The sequence below is a fragment of the Mastigoproctus giganteus genome, chromosome 9 (assembly GCF_048544385.1).
Source record: "Mastigoproctus giganteus isolate SK-2022 chromosome 9, ASM4854438v1, whole genome shotgun sequence".
Lineage (NCBI taxonomy): Eukaryota > Metazoa > Arthropoda > Arachnida > Uropygi > Thelyphonidae > Mastigoproctus > Mastigoproctus giganteus.
In genome coordinates, this window is record NC_143583.1 from 122371413 (window position 1) to 122398726 (window position 27314).

The 27314-nt window shown below is 37.5% G+C and overlaps 1 protein-coding gene across 2 annotated transcripts in view; it reads right to left on the reverse strand.

Moving 5' to 3' along the window:
- Positions 1-27314, reverse strand: part of LOC150080692 (RNA exonuclease 4) — a 120020-nt gene that overhangs the window by 85107 nt on the left and 7599 nt on the right. The window contains exon 1 of one of the 2 annotated variants that reach the window (XM_090381217.1): positions 8894-9050. The exons of the other annotated variant lie outside the window; for it this stretch is intronic. Coding sequence (XP_090237343.1) covers positions 8894-9004 — 111 coding nt within the window. The 5' untranslated portion in view covers positions 9005-9050. Of the gene's footprint in view, positions 1-8893; positions 9051-27314 lie in introns of those variants that run through there. 2 annotated transcript variants of the gene reach the window in all.

A 27314-nucleotide genomic window follows, 5' to 3' on the forward strand; every position in this document is an offset into this window, starting at 1 on the left:
TGCACCCTTTCTATTTAAGTGTATCCCATCCCTGTAGAAGCAGTCTCTCCTGTTAACAAGTACAGACCAGAGTTTTATAGTCTTTTCATAGGGTTTAGTTGTGCCCTGGGGGTATCATTATTGCAGATAATGAAATAATGGGGGGGGGATGTTGATACACATTTAAGGATATGTAATAAAAATGAATTAAATAGAAGTAAAAAGAAAAATTTGTTTAAATTAGAATAGAATAGAATAAGAATTATATAATCTAAATAAACATATTTAAATTTTCTGCTGATGTTATTGCAAAGACAGCTGTAAGTATTTGCATATTATTTTTATTTACTACATAAAAATTAACCTTTAAACAAAATTCTTCGAATTAGATCTAAGTCTCGTTTACTAAAACTTTTAATTCTACTAAAATATCTTAAGAATTCCATAATAATTTACTTAGTTACTGTTTTTGCAGTCATTAAAGAGGTAGTAAGAAAATACTACCTCTTCAGTGACAAATGAAATGTTTGACCACACTGTACATATTTCCAATTCAAAAATAAGCATAATAATACCAATGTAGGTTTTGAATGCTTTATTAACTTCAAATAACACATTTTACCTATGTACCATGCCACTCAAGGAATACCTTAAATTCTGTCTGCAAAGTTATAAGAGAAAGTTATGAGCCCATGAATAGTTAACCCCAACTCTGGAAAGGAAATTTAAAATTTCCTTTCCAGAGTTGGGGTTTTACTGCTGATTTTGAAGCTGGAAAACACTGTATGCATTGTGTGACACTATACATGAACATGGAATACTGCCCAGAATGGTAAGAATAATTGTATCTGATCAACAATAATATAAAGATGTTAAAAAATTGCACTGCTAGCAAAATGAAGTACTTAAGAACTAGAGATAAGGATTTCTGATCAGCAAATTAAAGGAGATCTCACTTTGATAAGGCAGAAGGCAAAGAGAATTCTTGACGACCTCAAGGTGGATAAAAAAAATTACTGCACTAAACTTTCCATAAGTGAGGGCGAGTTTGATAAATTTAAAATATGGACTGGAATGACTGATGAAGGGTGTGATGGATCCAGAAAATAAAGCGATACACGATTCCTTTTAGCTCTGATGGCAAGTACAGTGTGTTTTAGTCCATGCACACAAAGTCTAAGAGATTAGTAACAGTCATACCTTCAGAATATCCATCATGCTTTGTTTTGAGCCTTTTTTGCTGCTGTGAATTTTACCATGGTTTGGAAAATGGTGGAAAAAATGGCAGACTCTCGATTAACAGGGCCACTTCAACACTCCAAATAAAAATAAAAAAAAATAAAAAATCAACCAGAAATTAAAAAAAAAATTCAAGTAATAACTAGAATAGGTACAAACATATTTTGCAAGTCGTAAATAAGTGACAAGTGGCATTATAAGTCATCACTGGTAATACACTATTATCTTACAATCCCCACTGTCTTCACACCTGCCATTCAAAAAAAAAAAAAAAAAAAAAAGAGAGAGAAAGACACCAAATGTTTAGTTTGTTTTAGTGCATTGCATCGATTGTTGTGTTCTGTTGCGGCACAAATGGACAAATTTTGTTTCGCTATTTATGTCAGAATTTTTTTTTTATAGTAAATTCTTTTTTTTTTTTTGTTTAGAAATCGCTAAATGATGGATAAACGCAAAAGAGTTGCATTTTCAGTTAAAAAAAACTTGAAATTATTCAAAAGTTTGAAAACGGTGCATCTGTTAAATCTCTAAGGAATCATTATAATAAGGATGTATCAAAATGGCCAAACATTAACAAGTATCGGGCGGAATTCAGATTTGTCAATAATAATATAGTAGCAATATGTTATTAGTCATTCCCGAGTTACGTAAAACTCGACGAAGTAAGAAGTCCTGGAATGTATCTCTTATGTATGTCGGGGACTTTTGTATTTTTGGATTAACCGGGAAATCGATTATCCGGGATTTGTTTTTTACCATCTATCCCGGAAAATCGAGAGTCTACTGTAGTTGTTTTTGGAATTGTAATTGCAGATGCATGGACACATCATCTATGACGTATACCACTGCATCACTGATTGGCTCCTGATCATCTATAGTGATGTTAAACACTGTCAGATGTTGAAAGACATTCCAATCAGTCTAAAAGGGAGAACAGTCTCCACTAAGTAAGCAGGTTATCACAGGCAAGTGATCACTTCCATATGGGGTATCATATGGTTCTCCTCCACCTCAAAAGTGAAGGAAAGAGAGAAGGGGAGTATATAAAAAGATTAATAAGAAAATATATGGGTAGGCATGTGGAAAAAGTTAGGTCAAACATTTAGAAGGGAGGGGTCACTGCCAATGGGCATGTGCTCTATGATACATCCCCTTCCATTAATGTCAGTACTACCTGAGGGCTATGTCCATTGAAATCCCCAAGAAGTAAAACAGAGGAAAGCAACTGCATAATGAGATCAAGTTCTGTCTAGAGCAGTGCTTCTCAAAGTGGGCGATATCGCCCCCAGGGGGGTATTTAATTATCCATGGGGGCATTAGGCATGAAAGGGGCGACAGGGGGGCGATTTTTAAAGACAGGAAAATTCCACTTACAAATGTACTTGCTTGTGCAAAGGATGGAGCACCATCAATGATTGGCCGTTACAAGGGTTTTATGGCTTATTTAAAAAATGCTGTGCTAAATATTATTACTGTTCATTGTGTCAGCATTTAGTTGCAAAAAAACTTGATGATCAACTGCACAATTCTCTACAAACTGTTATTACTGCTATAAACAAAATTAAAGCACATTCTTTGAATGATCATATATTTCAAAAGCTTTGTGATCAAAAGAGTGAAGATTTTGAACGATTGATACTTCACTCGAAGGTTTAGTGGCTGTCAAAAGGCAACTGTCTCAACAGATTTTATGGACTCTTTGATACTGTTGTCAAGTTTTTTGAAGATAGGAACAACGACCTTAGTAATGACCTCAAGAAAATGAAAACTGATATTGCTTATCTTGAAGATTTATTTACTAGATTCAACTCAATGAACTTACATTTACAAGGACAAGATGTAACTCTTATTAAGGCGAAAACTCAAATTTCAGCATTTATTTCAAAATTAAAGCTTTTTATGCGCAACGTAGGACGACGTGAATTGTATCAATTTCCAAATCTGTTGGAAATAGAGAAAAAAGAAAAAATAGCTGATGAAACTACTAACTTTTTGTAATCATCTAGAAATGTTGCACAGAGATATGCAGGAAAGGTTCAAAGATCTCCTTAATTTGAAAATTCCAGATTGAGTTATAAATCCTTTTTTATATAAGGATGATGGTGAATGTTTTGTAGAAGAATTGAGTTACAAAATGAAGTTGAACTGAAGCTAAAATTTCAAAATTCGTATCAGGAATTTTGGTTACAAAAGAAAATCCCTGACCATTATCCTGCATTGTGGGGAATTATAAAAAAATTACTTATTTCTTTTCCAACATCATATCTAGTCGAAACCGGTTTCAGTGCTGTATCTCAATTGCTGACAAAACAAAGAAATTGTCTGGATGTTGTTAAACGTGGCGATTTACGACTTCTACTTACAGATATTAAACCCAGATATTTTGACAAATCTTGAAGCAAAGAAAGCGCCAGGTCCTGATGGTATTTCTCCACTTGTTCTCAAAACCTGTGCTCCTGAACTTACCCCTGTCTTTGCTGCCTTTTTTCACTTTCTTATTCCAAAGGTGTTTTTCCTTCTGCTTGGAAATTTGCTCATATCCAGCCAGTTCCTAAAAAGGGTGACAAATCCCTCCCATCCAATTATTGTCCTATTGCAATCACTTCTACTCTTTCTAAAGTAACGGAGAAATTAGCCACCAACTCTTAAACTACCTAGAAACCTTCTGTCTGATCAACGATCGCCAGTATGGATTCCATCAGTGTCGATCCACTAGTGATATTCTGGCTTATGTTACTCACTTATGGACAAATTCAATGGAAAAGTTTAGTGAAACACAAGCAGTTGCTCTTGACATCTCAAAGGCTTTCGATCGTGTTTGGCATGAAGGTCTTCTAAACAAGCTTTCATTTTAAAAAAAAAAGTAAAGTGCAGCCATTATCAACCCACTGCAGGATGGAAGCCTCCTCAACAATTCATGCTGAGGGAAATGGACAATAATCTGCCACGCTGGTCCAGTGCGGGTTGGCAGATTGACCGTATTCAGCAGTCAGGGGCTTGAACCCCAGTCTACTCAAAGAGTGTGTGTTACTGCACTCCTGCTCCTGACCACTTGGTGACGGAGGCCAGCTTTCATCTTATGGTTTACCAACTGTTTTTTGTAATTGGTTATCCAGATTTTGGTTAGAAATGATGGATCAGTCTCATTTATTTAGTCCATACTCATTCCCTCTTACGCTGCTGCTGCAGTTCCACTGAATAATATATTGCATTATACAGGAACTCCCCGACTTACATAATACTCGACTCACAGAAATTCGACTTTACGTAAGTTTTTGCCAGCCTGTGCAAACTTAAAAAATTAGTGGAAATGTATTCTGTTTCCCGTAGGAATAAATGGAAGTATCATGAAAATATCGTAATGTGAACTCAATTACACCGTTTTTTTGTTTTTTTTTTTTTTTTTAATTCTTTCCATGTCCTTGGAAGTTGAAAATTTCACTATATAACTAAGCTATTTATCTCTCTAAAAGGTCACTTTATTAATGGAAATTGCAGTACGCTTTCATCGTTATCATCCGTTCCGTTATAAGAATCGATTTTGAATGCCTTTGTGATATTTTTCTAAAGCACGTTTCTGGAGATCACGGCCAAAAAACAATTAAAACAATTTGCACTTTTGCACTTGCTGATATATTGGGCTTTTCTGTTAGTGCATCTAATTATAAATGGGTAATTATAAATCTAATTATAACTCGATCTTATTACATTTGCGATAATACCGATAACTGCAATTGTGTGGATTTTTACGCTATTATGGTGAAATGTGTTCCCCTTCACTAAAATATTCAATCATACAAAAAACAAATTTTCTGAAACTTCTATCCATTCCTATTTACCTATTACAATGATGAAGGGAAAGAGACCAATGTAAAGTGCAAGTGTTGGCAGTGCCAGGACCCGAAACAAAATTGATTTAGAAATGAAGATGAAAATGATTAAGAAGTACGAAGCAGGACAAGGTTTTTCATCTATTGCAAGGGAATTAGGTCTCGCTCTTCAAAAGTGAATACTATTTTATAGAACAGTACATGAATAAAATAACACATGAAAGGATTAACGCACTTGAGATTAACAGTGATCACAAAACAGCAAAATTGCTATATCGAAGATGGAACAGCTGTAATAATATAGATGGAAAATCAGATTGAGAAGCTAGTGTCCCTGAATCTAATGACCACTCATGCAAAAGCAACAAGTATTTATAAAGACATTAAGGATAAGTACGGCAAACCCCAACCCAAGTTCGTGGCAAGCAGCGAGTGGTTTAATAGGTTCAAGCATCGTGCTGGTTTCCACAACGTTAAAGTATGTGGTGAAGTCCCCAGTGCCGATTCTGCAGCTGCAGAGAAATTTTGTGATGTGTTGGAAAAAATTATTGATGAAGGTAGCTATTCAACGCGGCAAATTTTTAACGTTGACGAGACTGCTCTGTAAAAAAATTCCGAATCGAACATACATTGCCAAAGAGGAAAAGACAATGACAGGTTTTGAGGCTTCAAAAGATAGGGCTTGCGTGGGGCTAATGCAGCAGGAGATTACAGATTAAAACCATTGCTTGTGTACCATTCTGGAAATCCTCATGCATTTAAGGGCATCAATAAAGCCACCCTACCCGTGCATTTCCGATTTAACCAGAGAGCATTGATAACAATAGCTCTCTTTGAGGATTGGTTTAAAGGCTGCTTCATTCCTGAGGTTGTAAAACATTGTTGTAAAGACAATGAGGTTCCTTTCAAGATTTTGCTTTTATTAGATAATGCTCCTGGATATCCTATACATCTAGATGATTTCAATTCGAATGCAAGTGTCACATTTCTACTGCCAAACATGACTTCACTCATCCAACCTATGGATCAGAGTGTTATTTCAAATTTAAAAGCATACTATTTACGGACGTTTGCTCACACATTGTCTGCAGTAGACGATAAGAAAAATTTTACATTGAGAGACTTTTGAAAATCACAATATTTACCACACCATCTTAAACATTAATAAAGCCTTGGCCAAAATTACTAAAAGTTGTTTAAATGGTGCACAGAAGAAAATATGCCCATGGCACGTAAAAGGCTACAAAGGATTATAAAAAGATGAATCACATGAAGTTATAGATAAGATTGTAAAGGTTGCAAAGTTACTTCAATTTGGAGGTTGATGCCAAAGACGTGGAGGAGTTAATGGAGAAAGAAGAGAAGGAATTATCTAACGAATAGCATATTGACTTGCAAGCAGCAATAGTGAAAGAAGAAAATGCTGATGAAGCTCAAGACGAACCAAATGAGCAGCCGAGACGCTTCATCACTAGAGAGATGGCAATGGCCTTTCATGAAATTGCATCAGCAATAGCGAGGTTTCAGAAGATGGATCCCAACAGCGAACGATAGGCTTGCTTGCTACAAAGAAATCTACGATGAAAAGAAAAAAGCCACCGCCAGTCATCCATCAATATGTTCTTTTGTAAGGTTGAGCGACTGACCCCTTCTAATTCTCCACAGCCTTCATCCTCCACAGCGGCATACTTATCAGCCAAAGACATCGATTCTGGCAACGATGCTCGAGAGGTAAAACTTACTTCCAACAATTTCTCCTCCACTTTGCACTGAGTTATTACAAAATCATTTAGCACCCTACAGAATTTGATAAAATTCTGAGAGGAGTTATTCATCTCTCATCTCCCTGAATAACTCCTCATTTGTGAATGTAGATGCAAAATGCCATTCAGTTTGTCAACTACCTCAGCAGGTGCATCAACAATTGAACCATCGATGTCGAGTGGACCAATCTGATTCATCCCCTTCATTCTAGAGTTTACATAAGAAGTCGTTACATTTTTCTTTGCATTGTTTGCCAAAGATTTCTCGTAATCTGTCTCTGCTTCCCTAATGTTCTTCATGACTTGATTACACACTATCTTATATCTATCATAGGCGTCTGTGTCTCCTGATAATTTATATGCGTCCCATGCATTTTTCTTCTCTGCCACGAGTCTCACTAGGTCATCTGGCATCAATTTAGATATAAACCTTGAACAGTATTTCTTAACTGGTATGAAAAGCCTAGTAGCTTCCAAGATTAATTCCTTGAATGCTTCCCATTCAGAATTTGCTGTTGGTAACATCATCAGTTGTTTTCACTGTATGGAATTTAAAAAATTTGAGACCACTGTAGTCACCTTCAAGAAAGCAAAAACCCTACCCTTTACCCACGATGGTACTTACATCTTTAAGTAAATCCCACATCAGTAAACTGTGATCACTGCCACCTAGTGGTTTCTTTATCTGCAAATTCTTAATGCATGAAGAAACACTGCTGATAATCAGATCAAGAGTATTACTCCCTCTGGTTGCCTCTTGAACATGCTGCTGTAGAAAACAATCGGGCAATAAATCCACAAAAGTCATGATAGTGTGTGAGTGACCAACCTACATGTTCCGGTCTATATCTGGGAAGTTAAAATCCTCCATTATAACACAATCTGATTTACTGCCTACTCTATTTCTCTGTACAGTTGTTCATTGTACTCATCAGAGTCATTAGGCCTATAACACACTCCTACTCTCAACTTGGTTTTCCCAGTGCTTATGTCACACCAAACTGAATCAACACTGCACTGTCCACCCATGTCAACTGGATGCACTTCCTTAGATTTTATATGTTTCTTAACTAACAGCATTACCCCTCCTCCCTTCCTATCCTGTCTATCCTTTCTGTACACATTGTACTCCCCAAATTCCAATTCTGCATTCCTTATATATGTGTGTGACACCATGTCTCTGATATCCCAACATCAGCCTTTGATGTCTTCACCAGCAACTCAAATTCATCAAATTTATTTACTATACTCCTATTATTGGTGTACATGCAAGTATACATGCACCTGTTCTTACTCTTAATTACCCTAACACAACCCATGTATTTACTTGTTCCATGACGATTTCCAGCAGCCCTTGAAATCCCCAGTTCTTCACTTTCCAGGCTGCTGCTGCTCATTCCAATAGTGCAAGAATCACTTTCACCTCTGCCTGTGGCTACCATTAATCTATTAGTCTGTGAATTTCCATAAGCTAGCAGTTTTCCAACCCACCTAACCCTGCTTTAATAGCATCAGCAAATATTCTTGCACCCTTTCTATTTAAATTATCCCATCCCTGTAGAAACAATCTCTCCTGTTAACAAGACCAGACCATGCTGAAAAAAAAGTCTGGATTGAGCCTTGCACAATCTCTCCAGGGCCGAATTGATTGACAAAGCTCTCATTATATACTCCTCCTATCACCATCTGGGCAGAATTGCAGACACTTTCAAATTTAACCCTGACTCAAAACTTTTTTTCAACATTGACCTGTACTTGTTAAGTCAGTCTACAGATCTCCTACTCTTCATGTCATTAGTGCCAATGTGTACAACAATATCATTCTTTTTGCCCTTAAAAGATGATATCGTCTCTACAATGTCATCAACTTTTGCCCCTGACAGACATACCCTGGTCCTATTCCACCTATCTTTTTTGCACAATATATATTTCCTTCTTCAAAAAAGACTGACAAACAATGCATAATGGTTGCATAAATATTTATCTTGATACAGATAACATAACTCTTGTTCACAAGTAGGAAATCACTGAAGTAATAATTTTATTCTGATATAATGCTATACATTTACATTGAATACTTACAGGTGCCAACATGGCCCAATTCGATGAAATATTCTTCTTTTTTTTAGGATAAGAAGCACATGTACTTACTGCAGTTTTACATACACCTTCACTTCTTGATTTCTTTGCCATTTTTCAGAGGAAATATTATGATAACAGACAGTTTCAAGATGAATTTTTATCTGTAATTAACAAAAGAAAATGGCCTATAAAGAATAACATATTCAGCAATCAGTTTGTTAACAATCTAGCTATAGTTAAACTACCAATCTAAAAGTAAACAATATTTCTATAGAGCTGAATGAATTTTTAATTCAAACTGTAAGAGTTTGCTTTGGCTCCAGATGAATTTAAGAAATACACCATTTTGATCGCATTAAGTGATCACGTAAATACTGCCCTAAACTCATTAATTTTTTTAAAAAATTCTATTTTATATGAGGATTGTCAACATAACGCAGCATCTTATTTCTTCCTTCACAGTTTCATACCACTAACAAAAATAAAAAATCATATTTTGATTAATGAGAAAGTCAGCTTCAGTCCAACTAAACAGTCTGTAATAATATAACATTTTAAAAATTGAAACATTACAAATAGCACTAGTTGTGCAATGATGATGATGATCATCATCTATCATCGTTCCGCTATTCCACGGGTCGACGTATGAAGTCTCGCCTCCATGCCCTGTCCATGTACTTCTCTCCATTGATTTCACTCCAATTTCCTCCTCTCTTAATGACATTGGTCTTTATCATGTCCTGCCATCTCATTTTTGGTCTCCCCCTTGGTCTTTTGTCCCTTAATTGTAAATCAAATATTCTTCTTGGCAAACGCCTCTCGTTCATCCTCTTGACATGTCCAAACCATTTCAAATGGGACCTTTCAATCCTATTCTGGAGTTTTTCAACCTGAATTCTCTCCCTAATCACATCATTCCTGATTATGTCGCGTCTGGTCTTTCCGGCTATGCACCTCACAAATCTCATTTCTGTCCCCTGAATTCTGCTTTCATCCTTTTTCCTAATAGTCCAAGTTTCAGATGTATATATCAGAAATGGTACATAATAGGCCTGATATATAGCCTTCTTACACTTCAGTGGTATGTTCCTGTTCATGATCAGATCTCTTGTCTGCCTATAGAAATTCCCACCCGCTTGTATCCTTCTACTTATTTCTTCATCTATTACTCCAGTCTTTGTAATGGTGCTTCCTAGATACTTGAAGTTAACCATTTTTAGCTGTTTCCCTTCCATTGTCATGTATCCGTCAAGCTCACCACTCCTCTTTAGAACCATTACTTCACTCTTCTCCTGACTGAAAACCAGTCCAAATTCATTGGCCATACTAGCCCATATATCAACTTGCCGTTGCACTTGTTCCCTGCTCTCTCCCCAGATGCAGAGGTCATCTGTGAAGAGAATGACTTTCATCTGGCCCTGTCCAAGTTATTCCACCACTCTACATTGCACATCATTCATGACAGCTATGAACAGCAGTGGTGACAGGATGCCTCCTTGCCTCAAACCTGATTTTATTTTGAAGCTCTTCGTCAACCCCACCACTGTTCTTACTTTGCTCACTGTATTGGTTCACATATTCTCAATTCTCTCCACAAGATGTTCCTCTATCCCCAAGTTTCTCAAAACCTCCCACACTTTCTCTTTCTTTACAGCATCAAATGCTTTCTTTATATCCAAAAATGCCATCCATAATTCTTTGTGTTCATAACGCTTTTCATCAGTTTCCTAATGCAGAAAATTAGATCCATCGTCAATCTGCCAGGCCTAAAACCATATTTTCAATCGTTCCTCTTATCTTCCACTCTAACACTCTCTCATACAGCTTATATGTGAGGTCAGTGTGATGCCTCTATATTGGAACACTTTTTAATGTTCCCTTACTTGAACAACAGGATGATCAAATCTTGTTTTCAGCCCTTCGGCACCTGTCTCTCATTTCAGATCTTGCAGAACAGTCTGTATGTCCACGCTATCCCTGCCTCACCCGTAGCCTTCAGCATTTCTCCATTTATCTTATCCATACCAGCGGACTTACCTGTCTTGATGTATTTCCATGCCTGCACTACATCATTCCACGTCAAGTCTGTCTGCTCTCTCTCTCCGTATCTTCACTTTCATCCTCTCTTTTATGACCTGCCTTTATCCCTTTTGCTGGTTGTCCTGCACGTTCAACAGATTTTCAAAATACTTCTTCCATGTTCCTCTTATCTCTTCGTCCTTGGTTATTAGGTTCTCATTCTCATCCATCAAGTATTTGCTCTGTTCACCATCTCTTCTCCTTTTCCTCAACTTACAGCATCTTTTTATTACCATCGATATCTTGTCGTAGAGTTTCACTCCATTCTTCCAACGACAGTCTTCTTTCCTCATTAACTATCCTCTTGGCCTCTCTCTTTATTCTCATCATTTCTGTTCTGAAAGTAGGTCCTGAATGCATTATTCTTGATTTTCACAGCCTTTCTCATCCTATCATTCCACCATGGGGTTTCTTTCCATCTCTTTCTATTGCTTGTCCTTCCACAAACCTGCTCTGTCAGTCGTACTATACAGTCTTTGAATGCTTTCCATTCTGATTCCATGCTGTTCACCACTGTCTTAGGTACAACCCTCCTGAACTCTTCTCTGAACATTGCCCCCTTTTCTTCTTTCAACTTCCACACCCGTAGTTCTCTCTCTCTCTCTCATTATTTTGATCCTCTTCAATTTAGGGAATCTTAAAACTCCAACAACTAACCTGTGATCACTACCCAAGGAGACACTAGGAATGACCTTGACATCCACTAGTCTTCTGTGTCACTCTTTATCCACAAGTATATAGTCAAGGTCATGGAATACATATGCATTATATCATTGTGCAATGATATAGTGTCAAAATCAAATATATATCTTCTACAAACTTCCTTACGAACAATAAATTGTTGGTAAGGAACTAAATAAATTGTTGGCAATTAAATTACATTAATAGTAATGTCTGTTTTTACTGTCCCTCCAGTGACATTATCCACAAGTAACTAATACAGCCACTCCCCGACTTACATAAGGGTTGCGTTCTGCGGAACTCTAAGTAAGTGGAATTTTACATAAGTCAGAATTTCCCTAAATGCTTATGCAGCACTCATGACTATGCACCCTGAATTTGATTGAAGCAAAAAAGAAATGTTCAATGAACATGTAAATAGAATTATTTATTCAATTTTTTATCTCATGTACAGGAAAAATTGCAAGTGTGCAAAATTGCAAAAATTTCAAAATTATAAAATTACAAAATGAGAGAGGAGACAGGCATAACGTCAACAAGTTTTACCTTTTGAGCATCATTACCAGAATTAACTCTCCAGATGATAAGCATGCCCGCTGCAGAAGTTGAAGGCTGTGGAGATTTAGAAGGGTCTTTTCCAACACATCACAAAATTTCTCTGCAACTGCAGAATCAGCACTGGTGACTTCACCACATACTTTAATGTTTTAGAAACCAGCGCAATGCTTGAACCTATTAAATCACCCATTGCTTGCCATGAACTTGGCTTGGGGTTTGCCATACTTATCCTTAATATCTTCATATATACTGCTTGAATGGCCATTGGGCTCAAGGGGCCCTTGCTTCTGAATTGGATTTTCCATCCATATTATTAATAGCTTTTCCATCTTCGATATAGCATCTGAACGCTGTTTTGTGATTACTATTGATCTTAAATGCACTGATCCTTTAACATGTTTTTTTATACATGCACTGTCCCTTAAAATAGTATTCACTGTTGAAGCAGCAACACCTAATTCCCGTGCAATAAATGAAAAACTTGGTCCTGCTTAGTACTTCTTAATTAATCATCTTCATTTCTAAATCAATTTTGTTTTGTTTCTTAGCACTGCCAGCACTTGCACTTTCTGTTGTTCCCTTTCCCTTCACCATTCCCTTGTAATAAGTAAATAGGAATGAAGAGAAGATTCTGAAAATTTATTTATGTTTTTTATATGATTGGGGATTTCAGGAAGGGGAACTAATTTCACCATAATACCGTAAGGTAAAAACCCACAGAATTCCAGCTATCGGTAATAAGATCGAGCTTACTACCCGTTTATAATTAGATGCACGAACAGAAAAGCCCAATAAACTGGAACGTGCATGGCGCCTCCGTAGCCAGGTGGGAAGGAGCAGCAGTGCGTAGCATATGCTTCTTGATTAGACTGGGGTTCGAGCCTGTCACCACCAAATACGAAGGATGCGGAAAGGTCAGGGAATGACCACCGCATATCACGGAGCAATATGGCCTTAGTTGCTAATGCTCCTAAAAAATCAAATAACAAACAACAACAACTGGAACGTGCAAATTGTTTTATGGTATTGACCTCCAGAAACGTGCTTTATAAAAATATCACAAAGGCGTTCAAAATTGATTCTTATAACGGAACATATGATAACGATGAAAGTGTAGTGCAATTTCCATTATAAAAATGACCTTTTAAAGAGACAAATAGCTTAGTTATATAGCAAAAATTTCAACTTCCAAGGTCTTGGAACGAATTACCAAAAAAAAAAAACAATGTGTTATGAGTTCACACTGCAATATTCAATTTATCGCAAATAACATTTATTCCTACAGAATGCAAAATACGTTTCCACAATTTTTTTAAGTTTGCACCGGCTGGCAAAAATGTACATAAAGTCGAATTTGCATAAGTCGAGTATTACATAATTTCGGGAGTTCCTATACAAGGCACTTCATTTATCGGTGGAATTCAGACTGCAAAATAGTGAAAAAACAAAGTTGCCCTGGAATAAATTTCCAAAACATATAGTCCAAAAGATAGTCATAATACTGATCATGTCATAATACAATACTGATAATGTCAACAAGAAAACTAATCAATTATTCATTAAAAACTTGAATGCAACATTTCGAAGCTATTTGTATCTATCATCAGACAACAGCCAGGGGTGCATTATACACTCATGGGGAGCAAGGCAAAATAGAATTTGGGGGCCCCATATAAAGAAACAACTAATAAAGAACATTTTCAATTTAATCTTATTATGACACCAAAATAAATTATATGACATAAGAAAAATATCTAATCCAGAAGAATAATTCAGAAATAATATATACACTTAAACTAATAAGTATTTTTAAACTCTTTTATATGGACTTTTCGTGCTTTTCGGGCTGAGAAATTGTATATCAGTTCATTATAATCAATCATTCTCAATACAAATTATTGCCAAATTACTTAATTTTTCTTGTTCAAGTGAATTTCTAATATAATTCTTAACTCTTTTAAGCACAGAGAACGATCGTTCTGCTGATGCATTCGAAACAGGAATTGACAAAAATATTTTGTGTTAGAATGTGTTAGCAAAATAATTTAAAATATTTTGGTATGCCTCATAACACGTCTGTTAATTTCTACTAGCAATTTATCACAAATAACATTTAAACAATTTACAACAAATGCTTGTTTGCTTGTCAACTGCACACCCCAATCTTTTTTTCATAAAAGTGTAATTTTCTCTGTCGACTTTAACTTTATCGGATTTATAATCTTTATTGCCAATTAATGCATAAACTTCAGCTTCTATAGCATCAAAAAATTCATTGTTACCTTGAATGTTTGATATATAAAATGACAATGATTTTAAAAGATTTACAGCATGTAAATTTGAATCTTTATTTTGAAGATTTTAATTTATGGAATTTAATCACTGTAGAATTGAATGAAATGAAAAGAAAAAGAGTTGTTTCAAAACCTTCAAAGAAATCATACAGCTTTTTTGCTTCTAATTTTGTCAAAGGTTTTTCATTTGAATCATTAGAGAATGTAAATAAAGCTTCTTTTATGGCAAAAAAATTCATCTTCAAAAAAAAAACAGCTAGAATTGCATCTGCCTTTGCAGACCATCTGGTATCACTAATTTTTTTTTAATATTTTATTTCTTTCTGAGTTTGTCTTTATCAAAAGATCCCATCTTTTTGCTGATGAAGAAAAAAATACAAATAAATTTTGAATAAAATCAAAAAAAATGACTCGCTTCTGAACTACATTCTGCAGCTGAATTTCCAACTAAATTTAAGGTATGGGCTGCACTTGGAATAAAAAATGCATTTTTACTATGGCTCTTAATCTTCGCCTGTAATCCATTGTATATACTGTACATATTTGCCACATTGTCGTAAGATTGGCCGCGACAGTTTTGAATATCTAAACCATACTCCGTTAAGGTTGATACTGTATTATAATAATTTCTAAATAACTAGCATTGTGTTTTTCAACATGAATGAAAGCCAAGAAACGTTCCTGTATTTGGTTTTGTTGGGAATAAAGGGATGCTCTTACCAAGAGAGGCTTAAGTTCTGCAATTTGCAGCATCTGGAGACTAGGCACCTGCGAGGTGTATCTGATTGAGGTGTATAAGGGCTTGAATTTTACCACCATGGTTTGAGTTAGTTAGTTAGTTAGTTATTTGGTTTTTAGGAGCATTAGCAACTAAGGCCATATTGCTCCAGGATATGCGGTGGTCATCCCCTGACCTTTCCGCATCCTCCGTATTTGGTGGTGACGGGCTCGAACCCCGGTCTAATCAAGAAGCGTGTGCTACGCACTGCTGCTCCTTCCCACCTGGCTACGGAGGCGCCGAATGGTTTGAGCAGTCTCAATGCTGATGGGATACGTCTGCTTGCTCCGATTAAGAACCTGAGAGGGCATAGATTCAAATTGAAGAAAGACAGTTGTAGAATAGATGTGCGGAAGTTTGCCTTTAGCCAGCGGACAGTTGATTGCTGGAACAGACTTCCATCTTTTGTTGTGGAAGTTGATAGCTTAAATAAATTTAAGGTTGAATTAAATAAACATTTGGAGTGACCGGATGGGTGAAATGGGAAGGTTTTTTTTTTTTTCCCTTTTTTGGTTGATGCTATATAAGCTTGTTTTCTTTCAAAATCTATGCCTCAACTAATGCTCTAATTTGGAGTAGATGGGAGGGTGCGTAGCTAGTGGCAACCGTACAATGCTATGCACCTGTCATGTCAAAAAGAAACTGTTCAGACAGGCGGACAGTCGGCAATGGTCTGGGGCATGTTCAACTGGCACACAATGGGACCTCTGGTACAACTAAACATATCTCTGAATGGTTCAGGTTATATGTCCATCCTTGCCCACCATCTACATCCCTTCATGGTCATCGTGCACTCACAGGGCAATGGACTCTTCCAGAAGATCAATGAGCCTCTCCACAGAGCCCTGGTGACTAGAACATGGTTTGAAGATCATTCTACAGATTTTACAACCATGGAATGGCCTCTCTGCTCACCAGACACAAAACCTGTGGAGCATCTTTTGGACGATGTGGAAAGGTACATTCAAGCTTTGGATCCTCCACCCAGGAATGTGACGGAATTATGGATAGCAGTGCAGCAAGCACGGATGGAAATACCTGTAGAACGCTTTCATGAACTAGTGGACTCAACGTCTTGCCATGTGACTGCCTTTATCTGGGCAAAAGGTGGGCTTATCCGTTACTAGGTAGGTAGGCAGTGGCACGTTATCCTATAGACAAAAAAGACATCTGCCTAGAGCCCTGATCAGAAGAGGACCCAAAATCACTGATTCAAAATCTCATTGCTGTTTTTCACTAATATTTTTATCGGAAACTGAACTTTCTATCTGCCGAAGTCAATGAACTTTACTTGAAGATTAATTTGAAAATTACGTTTTTTTTCAAAAATGGCTTTACCAATTTTGTAGGAATTTTATATTTAGCTCTTATATCGTATAATTTGTTTGTTCTGTTGTCACAATAAAATGAAATTGAAAATGTTCTTTATTAGTTTTTGTTTAGATTGAGCCTCCAAATTCCATTTTGTCTTGGGCCCAATAAAGGTATAACACACCACTGTAGGTAGGTATCCCACGATTTCTGTCCACTCAGTGTACATTATAATAATCACAATATGAATAATTTCTTTCATATTGTGGATGCAGTTTGTCATGATTTGCTTTAATATTGCACTACTCTATATAAAAAGGAACTTCTCTCAATGGAGAAGTATACTGTTATTTATTATACAAACCCTGTTTATAAAGTAATGCCAGGAGTGTTAACAAATTGGGTGAATTTTGAATTGATAATACTGCAGGGATCACTGACACTTGGTATTATCCTGAAATTGGTGATGAAAAATTTCATTATGGCAATTATATGTTCAGGATTGATAGAGAGGGAAACAGGAGAAAACAGTTATGCTTCTTATCAAACGTGAATTGAAAGTTGTCAGACTGTAACCAGAGTCTGAACAAGACTGGGTGGATGTAGAACCAGTATGATGTGTTGTCCGGTAACATTGGTTATTATTTATTTGGTTTTTTTTAGGAGCATTAGCAACTAAGGCCATATTGCTCCGGAGATATGCAGTGGTCATTTCCTGACCTTTCCGCATCCTCCGTATTTTGTGGGCACAGGCTCAAACCCCGGTCTAATCAAGAAGCGTGTGCTACGCACTGCTGCTCCTGCCCACCTGGCTACGGAGGCACCCCGGTAACACTGGCGTGTACAGTGTGCAATGGTATACAATCATTAGGCCTATATGCTATAGGCCTAATGATTGTAGAAAATAAGGAAAAAATCTATTTAGGCAACTTTAATGGGCAAGCAGGGGTATATTCAGGGGTGGGCAGAGAGAGAATATACCTCCCCTTAACCAAAATTTTGAAATTAAAGAAACAGAATGCAGGAGGCGTTCTAATAAAAAAACTCAAAGCCTGGTCGCCATGCCCCAGCCTTACGACGATACTTGGATACGCCACTGTGGGCAAGCAAGGGTGAATACCTCATTATGGGTGACTTTAACTTCCTTATCAATGGGAATTCGTGGTCAAGAAACACCAAGAATGATCAGTATTTTTAAGTCATCTAGACAACTGCTACTTATTTTATCATCACAGACAGTAAAAGAAACTAAAATATCGCTGACTAGGTCCTCATTAAGGATCCAAATATTAACAAAGATCTGACAGCACAGGAATCACTAGTAGGTAGTGCCCACAATGTTATAAAATGTTTTGCAACTAAGGAAATTTCATTGGTCAAGGACAAACAAGAGGGTTTAAATATTAAAGTGGGGGAAACTATATGGTTTATGAGGGTTTTCTTAGGCTTTATCAATCGGGTGTCAGTTTCAGGTTACTGGATACAAATGCACAGTAGGAAATGTTTAAACAAATTATCCTGGAATCCACAAGCATATTTCAATCATGGTAAACTATCCCAAAAGAGGATACCAAAATGGATGACAAGAAGGTTGACAGATTTTAATCAACTTAACAAGAAAGTACAGGACATTCACAGATTAGAATTTGACACTACCACATAAGAACTATAAGCAGATATGTAACAGTATTAAAGATCAGATAAGAAAATCAAATCAAAAGCTGAGTACAAGGCCGTGCATTTTAGTACCTGAGACAAGATTGTTTGTTATTTGGTTTTTTAGGAGCATTAGCAACTAAGGCCATATTGCTCCGGGATATGCGGTGGTCATTCCCTGACCTTTCCGCATCCTCCGTATTTGGTGACGACAGGCTCAAACCCCGGTCTAATCAAGAAGCGTGTGTACGCACCGCTGCTCCTTCCCATCTGGCTACGGAGGCACCCTTGAGACAAGAATGAAAAATTGCACCCTATTGTTAATGATGGCAATTATTTAATCTTTCTTTTGGCACTTCTTTCTGCTTTTAACTTGAGGCAAGAACCTCGTTCGCCTCACCCTCAGCACGGCTCTGGCTGAGTATAAAAAGTCGTTGACAAAAAGACCTATTCTTAGAAAAATTCTAATTTTTCTCATACATTAATGCAAAACAAGGCAGCAGCAAATCATATAAGCACCCTACAGGTAAGAATCAGCAAAAGTATGGACAATTCGGACTGAAACAAGATAAGTATTTTGAAACAATTTTCACAATTAGGCATGTTGTGAATGAGGGAGAAACGAAAAAGGGAATCAGACTGCAATAAGAATAGTGATATAATTATCTCTAAGAAGAGATATACACTGGTTAGTCTGACTTCAGTGTTAGGGAGAATCTTGAAGGCAACAATTAAGATGCAATCCAGGAACATTTATACGTTCTGAAGGACACACGTGGGTTTGTTAAGGGAAAATCATGTCTAACTAACCTGGTAAGCTATGTTAACACAGTTACTCATGAGCTGGATATAGCAAACAATTTTAATTTGGATTTTAGAAAGGCATTTTGACTCAGTCGCTCATAAAATATGTTGGGATCGCTGGAAAGATTTTAAGATGGATTGCAGGGTGGCTGCAGGGCAGCTGGCAGAGGGTTGTGATTAATGGATATTCTTTAAATTGGTGTAATGTCAGAAGTGGGGTTTTCCAAGGATCAGTTCTTGAACCACTACTGCTTCTGATTTTCATAAATGACATCGACAAAGGGACAGAGGGCATGCTATCAAAATTTTTGTCATGTTTAGGATGGACTGCAGGGTGGCTGCAGGGCAAAAAGCAGAGGATTGTGTTCAATGTATTTTCTTTAGATTGGCATACACAGAAGTGGAATCCCAAGGTCAGTTCTTGAGCTACTGTTGTTTCTGATTTTCATAAACGACATCAATGAAGGGATAAAGGGTGTGATGTCAAAATTCGCAGACAATGTAAAGATTGGGAGTATTTTCAATGACCGATGCCAATCAGCACTCCTTCAGGATGACTTGAACAGGCTTCTAGAATAGTCAGAAAAGTGGCAGCTATATTTTAAGGCAGCAAAATGCAAGGGCTTACACTCAGGGAATAGAAACACCAAAATAACTTATACACTTGGAGGAATATAAAAAGGGAGTTACGTTGTAGGGCAGATATGACGTTCCCTGAGCTGTGCAAACAGGTGGCCAGGAAAGCCCATGGTGTCCTATTGACGATTTAGGAACAGTAGCTTGTAGAGATAGGGAGGTCATAATCCCATTGTATAAGGCAATTGTATGACCATACTAGGAATGCTATGTCCAAGTACGAAGACCTCATCTAAAAAAAAAAAAAAGCGCTTATGTAACCTGTATGCATGAAAGATGTTTTATGTGAAAACATCTTTTACAGAAATGCAAAACGGAAATGATGCAAACTAGGTCACTTCCTAAATCTAAAAAAAAAAAAAAACACGCTATAGATAGAGGTCAGGCAAAAGGAGCACTAGATATGTGATTTGATGTTATTAAGTTTTTGGTTGTGGGGCTCAAGCAATTTAGAGATCAACATTAGTGACTGTTGTAGGTGACTATTTTCAGGTTTGGTTTGGTTTTTTTTTTAGGAGCATTAGCAACTAAGGCCATATTGCTCCGGGAATATGCGGTAGCCATTCCCTGACCTTCCTGCATCCTCCGTATTTGGTGGTGACAGGCTCGAACCCTGGTCTAATCAAGAAGCGTGTGCTATGCACTGCTGCTCCTTCCCACCTGGCTACGGAGGCGCCTATTGTCAGGGAAACGGGGAACATTGTGCAAAAAGGATAGATGGAACAAGACCAGGGTATGTGTGCCAGGGGCAAAGGTTGATAACGTTGTAGATGGTTTGTTATTTGGTTTTTAGGCGCATTAGCAACTAAGGCCATATTGCTCCGGGATATGCGGTGGTCATTCTCTGACCTTTCCGCATCCTCTGTATTTGGTGGATCACAGGCTCGAACCCCGGTCTAATCAAGAAGCGTGTGCTATGCACTATTGCGAAAAAAAACATATCTGACTGTACAATTACCCCAAGGTCTTTTTCATTTTCTACCACCTTAAGTGTAGTACCACACAGCTGATACGTTTCTGTAGGGTTACTTCTACCTATATGCAGTACATTGCATTTGTCAAGGTTAAACTTCAGTTGCCACTTCTCAGCCCATCTGCCCAAATTTTCTAGATCCTGTTGCAGTAGCACACTGCCATTATTGTCATTAACCAGCCTGCCAACCTTTGTATCATCTGCAAACTTCGGCACTAAGCCTGATATACCTTCATCAATATCATTGATAAATATACAAAACAACAGTGGACCCAACACTGAACCCTGTGGAACTCCACTAATAACATTAGTCCGCGAATAGCAGCACTCACTGATTACCACCTCTGTCTTCTCCCACTCAACCTTCCTTTTATCCATTGTAGCAATTTACCCTTAATACCATTCTGTTCCAATTTGTACAGTAGTCTTTAATGCGCAACAGCATCAAAAGTTTTCCTGAAATCCAAGTGAATGTTATCAAAATTATTTTTTGCATCCAATTCCTTTGTAACCAACATCATAATAACCAATCAGATTTGTCAGACAAGACTTTCCCTTAACAAACCCATGCTGTGTCTGAATTATTGCTGCAGTCTTGTCTAGATGATCCTGCAGTGACTACATTATTTTTCCCAGAAATGAAGTTAAACTAACTGGTCTGTAATTACTCGTGTCATCCTTCAAACACCCTTTGTGAATTGGGGATATTTACACATCTCCAGTCCGTGGGGACCTCCCATGAATCCAAGAATGCTCTTATAATTATGGCAAAGGATTTTCTTACTTCCTTTGCTGTCTCCTTTAATATAACTGGACAGATCCCATCCACCCCAGGTGCCTTTCTTATGTTTAACTTCAACAATTTCTCCTCCACTTTGTTCTCAGTTATTACAAAATCATTAAGCACCCTGCTACAATTTGATAACCTTCTGGCATTTTCAAAACTTAATAACTCCTCATGTGTGAATGTAGATACAAAATACTCATTCAGTTTGTTTGCTATCTGAGCAGGATCATCAAAAGTCAAACCATCGATATCAAGTGGACCAATCAGATTCATCCACTTTCTTTTAGAGTTTATATAAGTAAAGAAATCCTTGTTGTTTTTCTTAGCATCCTTTGCCAAAGATTGCTCGTAATCTGCTTTTGCCTGCCTAACCTCCTTTGTGACTTGATTACAGTTGTTGTTGTTATTTTGGTTTTTAGGAGCATTAGCAACTAAGGCTATATTGCTCCGGGGATATGTGGTGCTCATTCCCTGACCTTTTCACATCCTCCGTATTCGGTGGTCACGGGCTCGAACCCCGGTCTACTTGATTACATGTTGTTGTTGTTGTGGGGGTTTCATGGCGCATAAGCTACTTTGGCTATAATGCGCCTATTCATATACAGTGAAACTTCTCCTAACGGACACCTCTCGTTAACGGATATCTCTCTACAACGGACATTTTCAAATTCCCCAACTCACCTCCATTGGTTTTAACGTGTTTGCAGCTTCTGTCTAGCGGACATTCTCTGTAACGGACACGGACAGGCAATCTGCACTGTTTCGTTTAGATTAGCACTTAATTTGATCTCCCCATAACGGACAGCAGGCGAGCTCACGGCCCTTTTTCTAGGAACGTTTCTTCCACGTATTGCCTCAATCGTGTGTTTACTTTCTATTTCCGATTCTCTGAATTTTATCAAGGTTAACGTCGCGGTTCTAAACCCTTTTTCAAGAATTTTAAGGCACGTGTAAAACTTCTGATGAATTCTGTGTGTGCAGGGAGGTGGGGAATATGGTCGGCCTTTCGTCTTTTCAGTTTTCAGTTTTGTTCAGTGTCGTGTGAAGTGCACAGTGCCTTCTCGTAAACATTTAACTTTAAAAGATAGTCGAACTCATTAATGTGTATAATCGGCAAAAAAATAGTGTTCACAATCTCGCTGTAAAATTCAAAATCGGGAAGACGCAGGTAAACGACATCCTAAAGAAAAAAATGAACTGCTCAAACAATTTTGGCAACACGTAAATGATCAGGTTCAAAAATCATTCCCGGAAACTGTTGGACTTCAAATTTGTTGCGCACGTGCTAATAAAAAAAAATTCCCATTAATGGGCCTATTATTAGGGAAAAGGCTTTGGAGGTTGCGAAATCTATGGGAGTAAATGAGTTCAATGCTTCTGTGGGATGGCTAGACAAGTTCAAAATTCGGCATAAAATTTCTTGGAAAACTGTAAGTGGTGAAGGTGGATCTGTTGATACTGGGGTTGTAACAGAGTGGACCATCAAATTGGAAGATTTATGTCGTGATTTTGAAGCTAACGATATTTACAACTGTGACGAAACAGGGCTGTTTTTTTAAAGCTCTTCCTGAAAACACGAGTCTAAAAAACGAAAAGTGCCAGGGCGGAAAAATTTCTAAGGAATACTTGACTGTACTATTGTGTACAAATATGCTGGGAGACTTTGAACAACCTCTTGTTATAGGAAACCCACAAAATCCTCGTTGTTTCAAGGGCATAAAGTTGAATCTTTTGGATGTTGACTGGAAGTCTAATAAAAAAGCGTGGATGACACGAGATATCATGAGCGAATGGATAAGTCACTTTAACCAAAACATGATTCGTCAAAACAGAAAAATTATTCTTTTCATTGATAATGCTGCATCTCACCCGCACATTGAATTGTGTAACATTCAAATCGTTTTTCTGCCACCAAACACATCTGCAGAGTGTCAGCCCTTGGATCAAGGGATAATAAAAAAATTTAAACTTCACTACAGAAAACGTGTTTTAAGACATCTCATTGCAAACATGAACGATGTAACATGTGCGAGTGACCTTGCAAAGAAACTCAGCATCCTAGATGCGATTCAATGGATTTCCTCTTCAGTAAATGCAATTAGAAAACAAACGTCGTGAATTGTTTTGTAAAGTCTGGCTTCTCAAACGCAAAAATTGAAGTTGTGAACAGCAATGTGGAGCACCAAGAAGAACAAGAACTTCAACATCTATTGATAACGTACGATACTTCAGCAACAAGTGACCCTGGCTACAAAGATATAGACTCGAACCTCACTACAGAAGATGGTGCTCTAGATATCAACGACATTATCATTGATATTTTTCAAGAAGTTCCTCACGAAGATGAAGAAATGGAAGGAGGTCATTCTGTCGAAGAACATATTAATGACGAACCACCGATGAAAATAGAAGAAGCGCTCATACAAATCAATCGTTTAAAAATGTTTTTCGCCGCTGAAGAAGATACTGAAGGACTTTCGATGGTTTCTTCACTCCAAACAAATGTTGAAAACAAAATTATCAGCTGGAAGAAGGTGCAGAAGAAAATAAGTGATTACTGTATGTATTTTTCTTAAGATAAAGTCATAATATGCATAGCACAATTGTATGTATATTATTTACAAAAATATTGTGCAAAATATGTGTATAATTTAATTTAATTTTACATTAAAGGTTTAACAATTTTTCTTTATCTCTTGTGTATGTAATTGTATATTATTTACAAAAATATTGTTCAAAATCTGTATATATTTTAATTTAATTTTACATTAAATGTTTAACGATTTTTCTTTCTTTCTTTTTTTTTTCTCCCTCAGACTTCTTGTTAGCGGACACCTCTCCAACGGACACATTTTCGTTCCCCATGGCTGTCCGTTAAAGGGAAGTTTCACTGTATATTAAAGGAAAAGAGAAAGAATCGTACTGCCTGAAATGTCCTTAATCAGAAAAGATTAAAAATTCTAGTTTGCTTCAGAAAACGGAAAAATTCAGATATATTGGCCTTGTCACCAATCAAATTCTCTAGGGTTATTGGTTGTCGAAGGATAACCAGTGATCACAGGGTTGAAATTCTGTCTTGTTTATAATAGGGGCAGTCAATGAGAATGTGGTTAACAGTCATATTTATATAGCAATGTGGACACTGTGGTGGATCATCTCCTGTGAGTAAATGATGGTGGGTCAGGTAAGTATGACCTATTCTTGCTCTTGAAAGAATTACCTCTTCTCGGAGCCAGATTTTTAGAACCCGTTTAATCTGAAAGAGTTTATTATTCATTTGGAAATGCCATAGTGTTGTCCATTCTGACAGGCATGCAGCATGAATCATTAGTGCATAGTCTGAAGCTGGAACAGGGATATTGGTTAAATCTAAGCTGGTTGGGTTTTTTGCAGCTTTATCAGCCTGTTCATTGCCTAAAATATCAGAATGTGCTGGTATCCAGCAGAAGGTTTTGTTAAGGGCAGGTCTTGCCTGACCAATTTGATTGGATACTATGATGTAGTCACAAAAGAACTGGATGCAGGGAATAACTTTGATATTATATATTTGGATCTTAGAAAGGCTTTTGATACTGTTGCACATGGAAGAATGCTGCACAAATTGGAGCAGTGTGGCATTGGAGGCAAACTGCTGCTATGGATAAGGGGATGGTTGAGTGGCAGAAGACAGAGAGTGGTAATCAATGGACACTGCTCAATGTGGACTAATGTTATTAGTGGAGTTCCTCAGGGTTCAGTGTTGGGTCCGTTGTTGTTTTCGGTGTTTATGAATGATATTGATGATGGGATATCAAGTTTAATGTCCAAGTTTGCAGATGATACAAAGGTTGGCAGGGTTGTTAAGGACACCACTGACGCTATGCTGCTGCAACAGGATCTGGAAAGGTTGAACAGATGGGCTGAGAGGTGGCAAATGAAGTTTAACATTGACAAATGTAAAGTACTACATATGGGAAACAGTAACCCCAGAGCAACGTATCAACTCTGTGGTACTACACTGACAGTGGTGGAGAATGAAAAGGACCTGGGGGTAATTGTGCAGGCAGATATGAAGTTCTCTGAGCAGTGCAGACGAGCTGCAAGAGTAGCTCATGGTGTCTTGTCAATGATATACAGGAATTTTTCTAGCAGGGATAAGGAGGTGATTATTCCCTTGTATAAGGCAATGGTTAGGCCACATCTTGAGTACTGTATACAGGTCTGGAGGCCTCATTTCAAGAAGGATGTAGAGCTGCTGGAACGGGTACAGAGAAGGGCAACAAGATTAGTGAATGGAACAAAGGGTTGCTCTCACGAAGAAAGGCTTAAGTTTTGCAAATTACAGAGTCTGGAGACTAGGCACCGGCGAGGTGATCTGATAGAGGTGTATAAGGCTTTGAATGGTTTGAGCATGCTCAATGCCAATGGAATTCTTCATCTTGCTCAGAATAATCAGCTCAGAGGGCATAAATTCAAATTGAGGAAGGACGGATGTCGGATAGATGTGCGGAAATTTGCCTTTGGCCAGCGGGTGGTTGGTTGGTGGAACTGACTTCCATCACTTGTTGTCGAAGTTGATAGCCTAAACAAATTTAAGGCTCAACTGGACAGGTATTTCGAGCGAACGGAGGGGTGAAATGGGAGTGGTGTGTTTTTTTTTTTTTTTTTTGGCTGATGCTGAATAAGCTTGCTTTCTTGCATCATATGCTAATGCTAAAGGTGACCAGTTGGTGGCATTCTTTAATCTTCAGTAATAAGTTTATAATTTCATTTAAAACAGGGTGAAATTTATTTGAGGAATTACACAATGCCTTGATTGAGCTGAGGAAATCAGTGTAAATTACTGATTTTAAAGAGCAGTCAGGAGAGAGATTTTTTAAAGCTAGTTTGATTGCGAATAATTCAGTCGAAAAGATACTGAATTCAGAAGGAAGGGCTGCTGATACAATTGTATTCGGAAACACTGCAGCTGCTCCAACTTTTGAATTGGATTTAGAGCCATCTGTGTAAATTGGTAAAAAATCAATATATTTTTGAATGTGAACTGCATGAACTTGTCTGATATTTGATGTTTGCAAAATATTCTTTCCCCACTGACAGAGGTAAGTGTCACAGGTCGGTATAGGAGGTTGAACCCATGGTGGTTGAGTACAAGTGGCTACTTGTATGGAATGGATGAATATATTCCAAACATGCAGTAGTTCAAGAAGGCAATGACCAGCTGGTTTTACTATGCTAGGTTTATTTCTGTACAGATTTTCTAATGGTGGATTGAAAAGATATGGCTGAATGGGATGCGAGGCACAACTCTGCATCATGACAGAATACTTCAGCAATAGCAATTTCCTAAGTAAGGATAGTGGCGGCTCGTGAGCATCAATGTAAAGGCTATGTGCTGGCGATGTTCTGAACGCGCCAAGTGCAATCCTCAGTGCACTGTGTTGAACTGGATCAAGCCAGCGTAATGCGCTCTTTCTGGCAGAGTCATAAATGGGAGCTCCATAATCAAGACGGGATCTGATTAATGCCCTGTATAATCGAAGAAGAGAGGTACGATCTGCACCCCACGTTTGTGCAGATAAAGCTCTGAGAATGTTTATCTTTTTTAAGCAGGCAGTACGTACTTTTTTAATGTGCTCTAAGAAATTTAGCTTGTTGTCCATGATTAAACCTAGAAATCTAATGTTACTAGTAACTGGGATGGAGATATTAGAGATGTGAAGTTCAGGATCCAGATGAAATTTGCATTGTCTGCAAAAATGGTTGCAGACAATGCAACCATTGCTTAACGGCTATAGGCTTTCTGTTGTCAAGGCTGGCCCATTGCTGTATTTTATTTAATGATATCTGAAGCTGTCGTTCAATAGATCTCATATTTTGGGAAT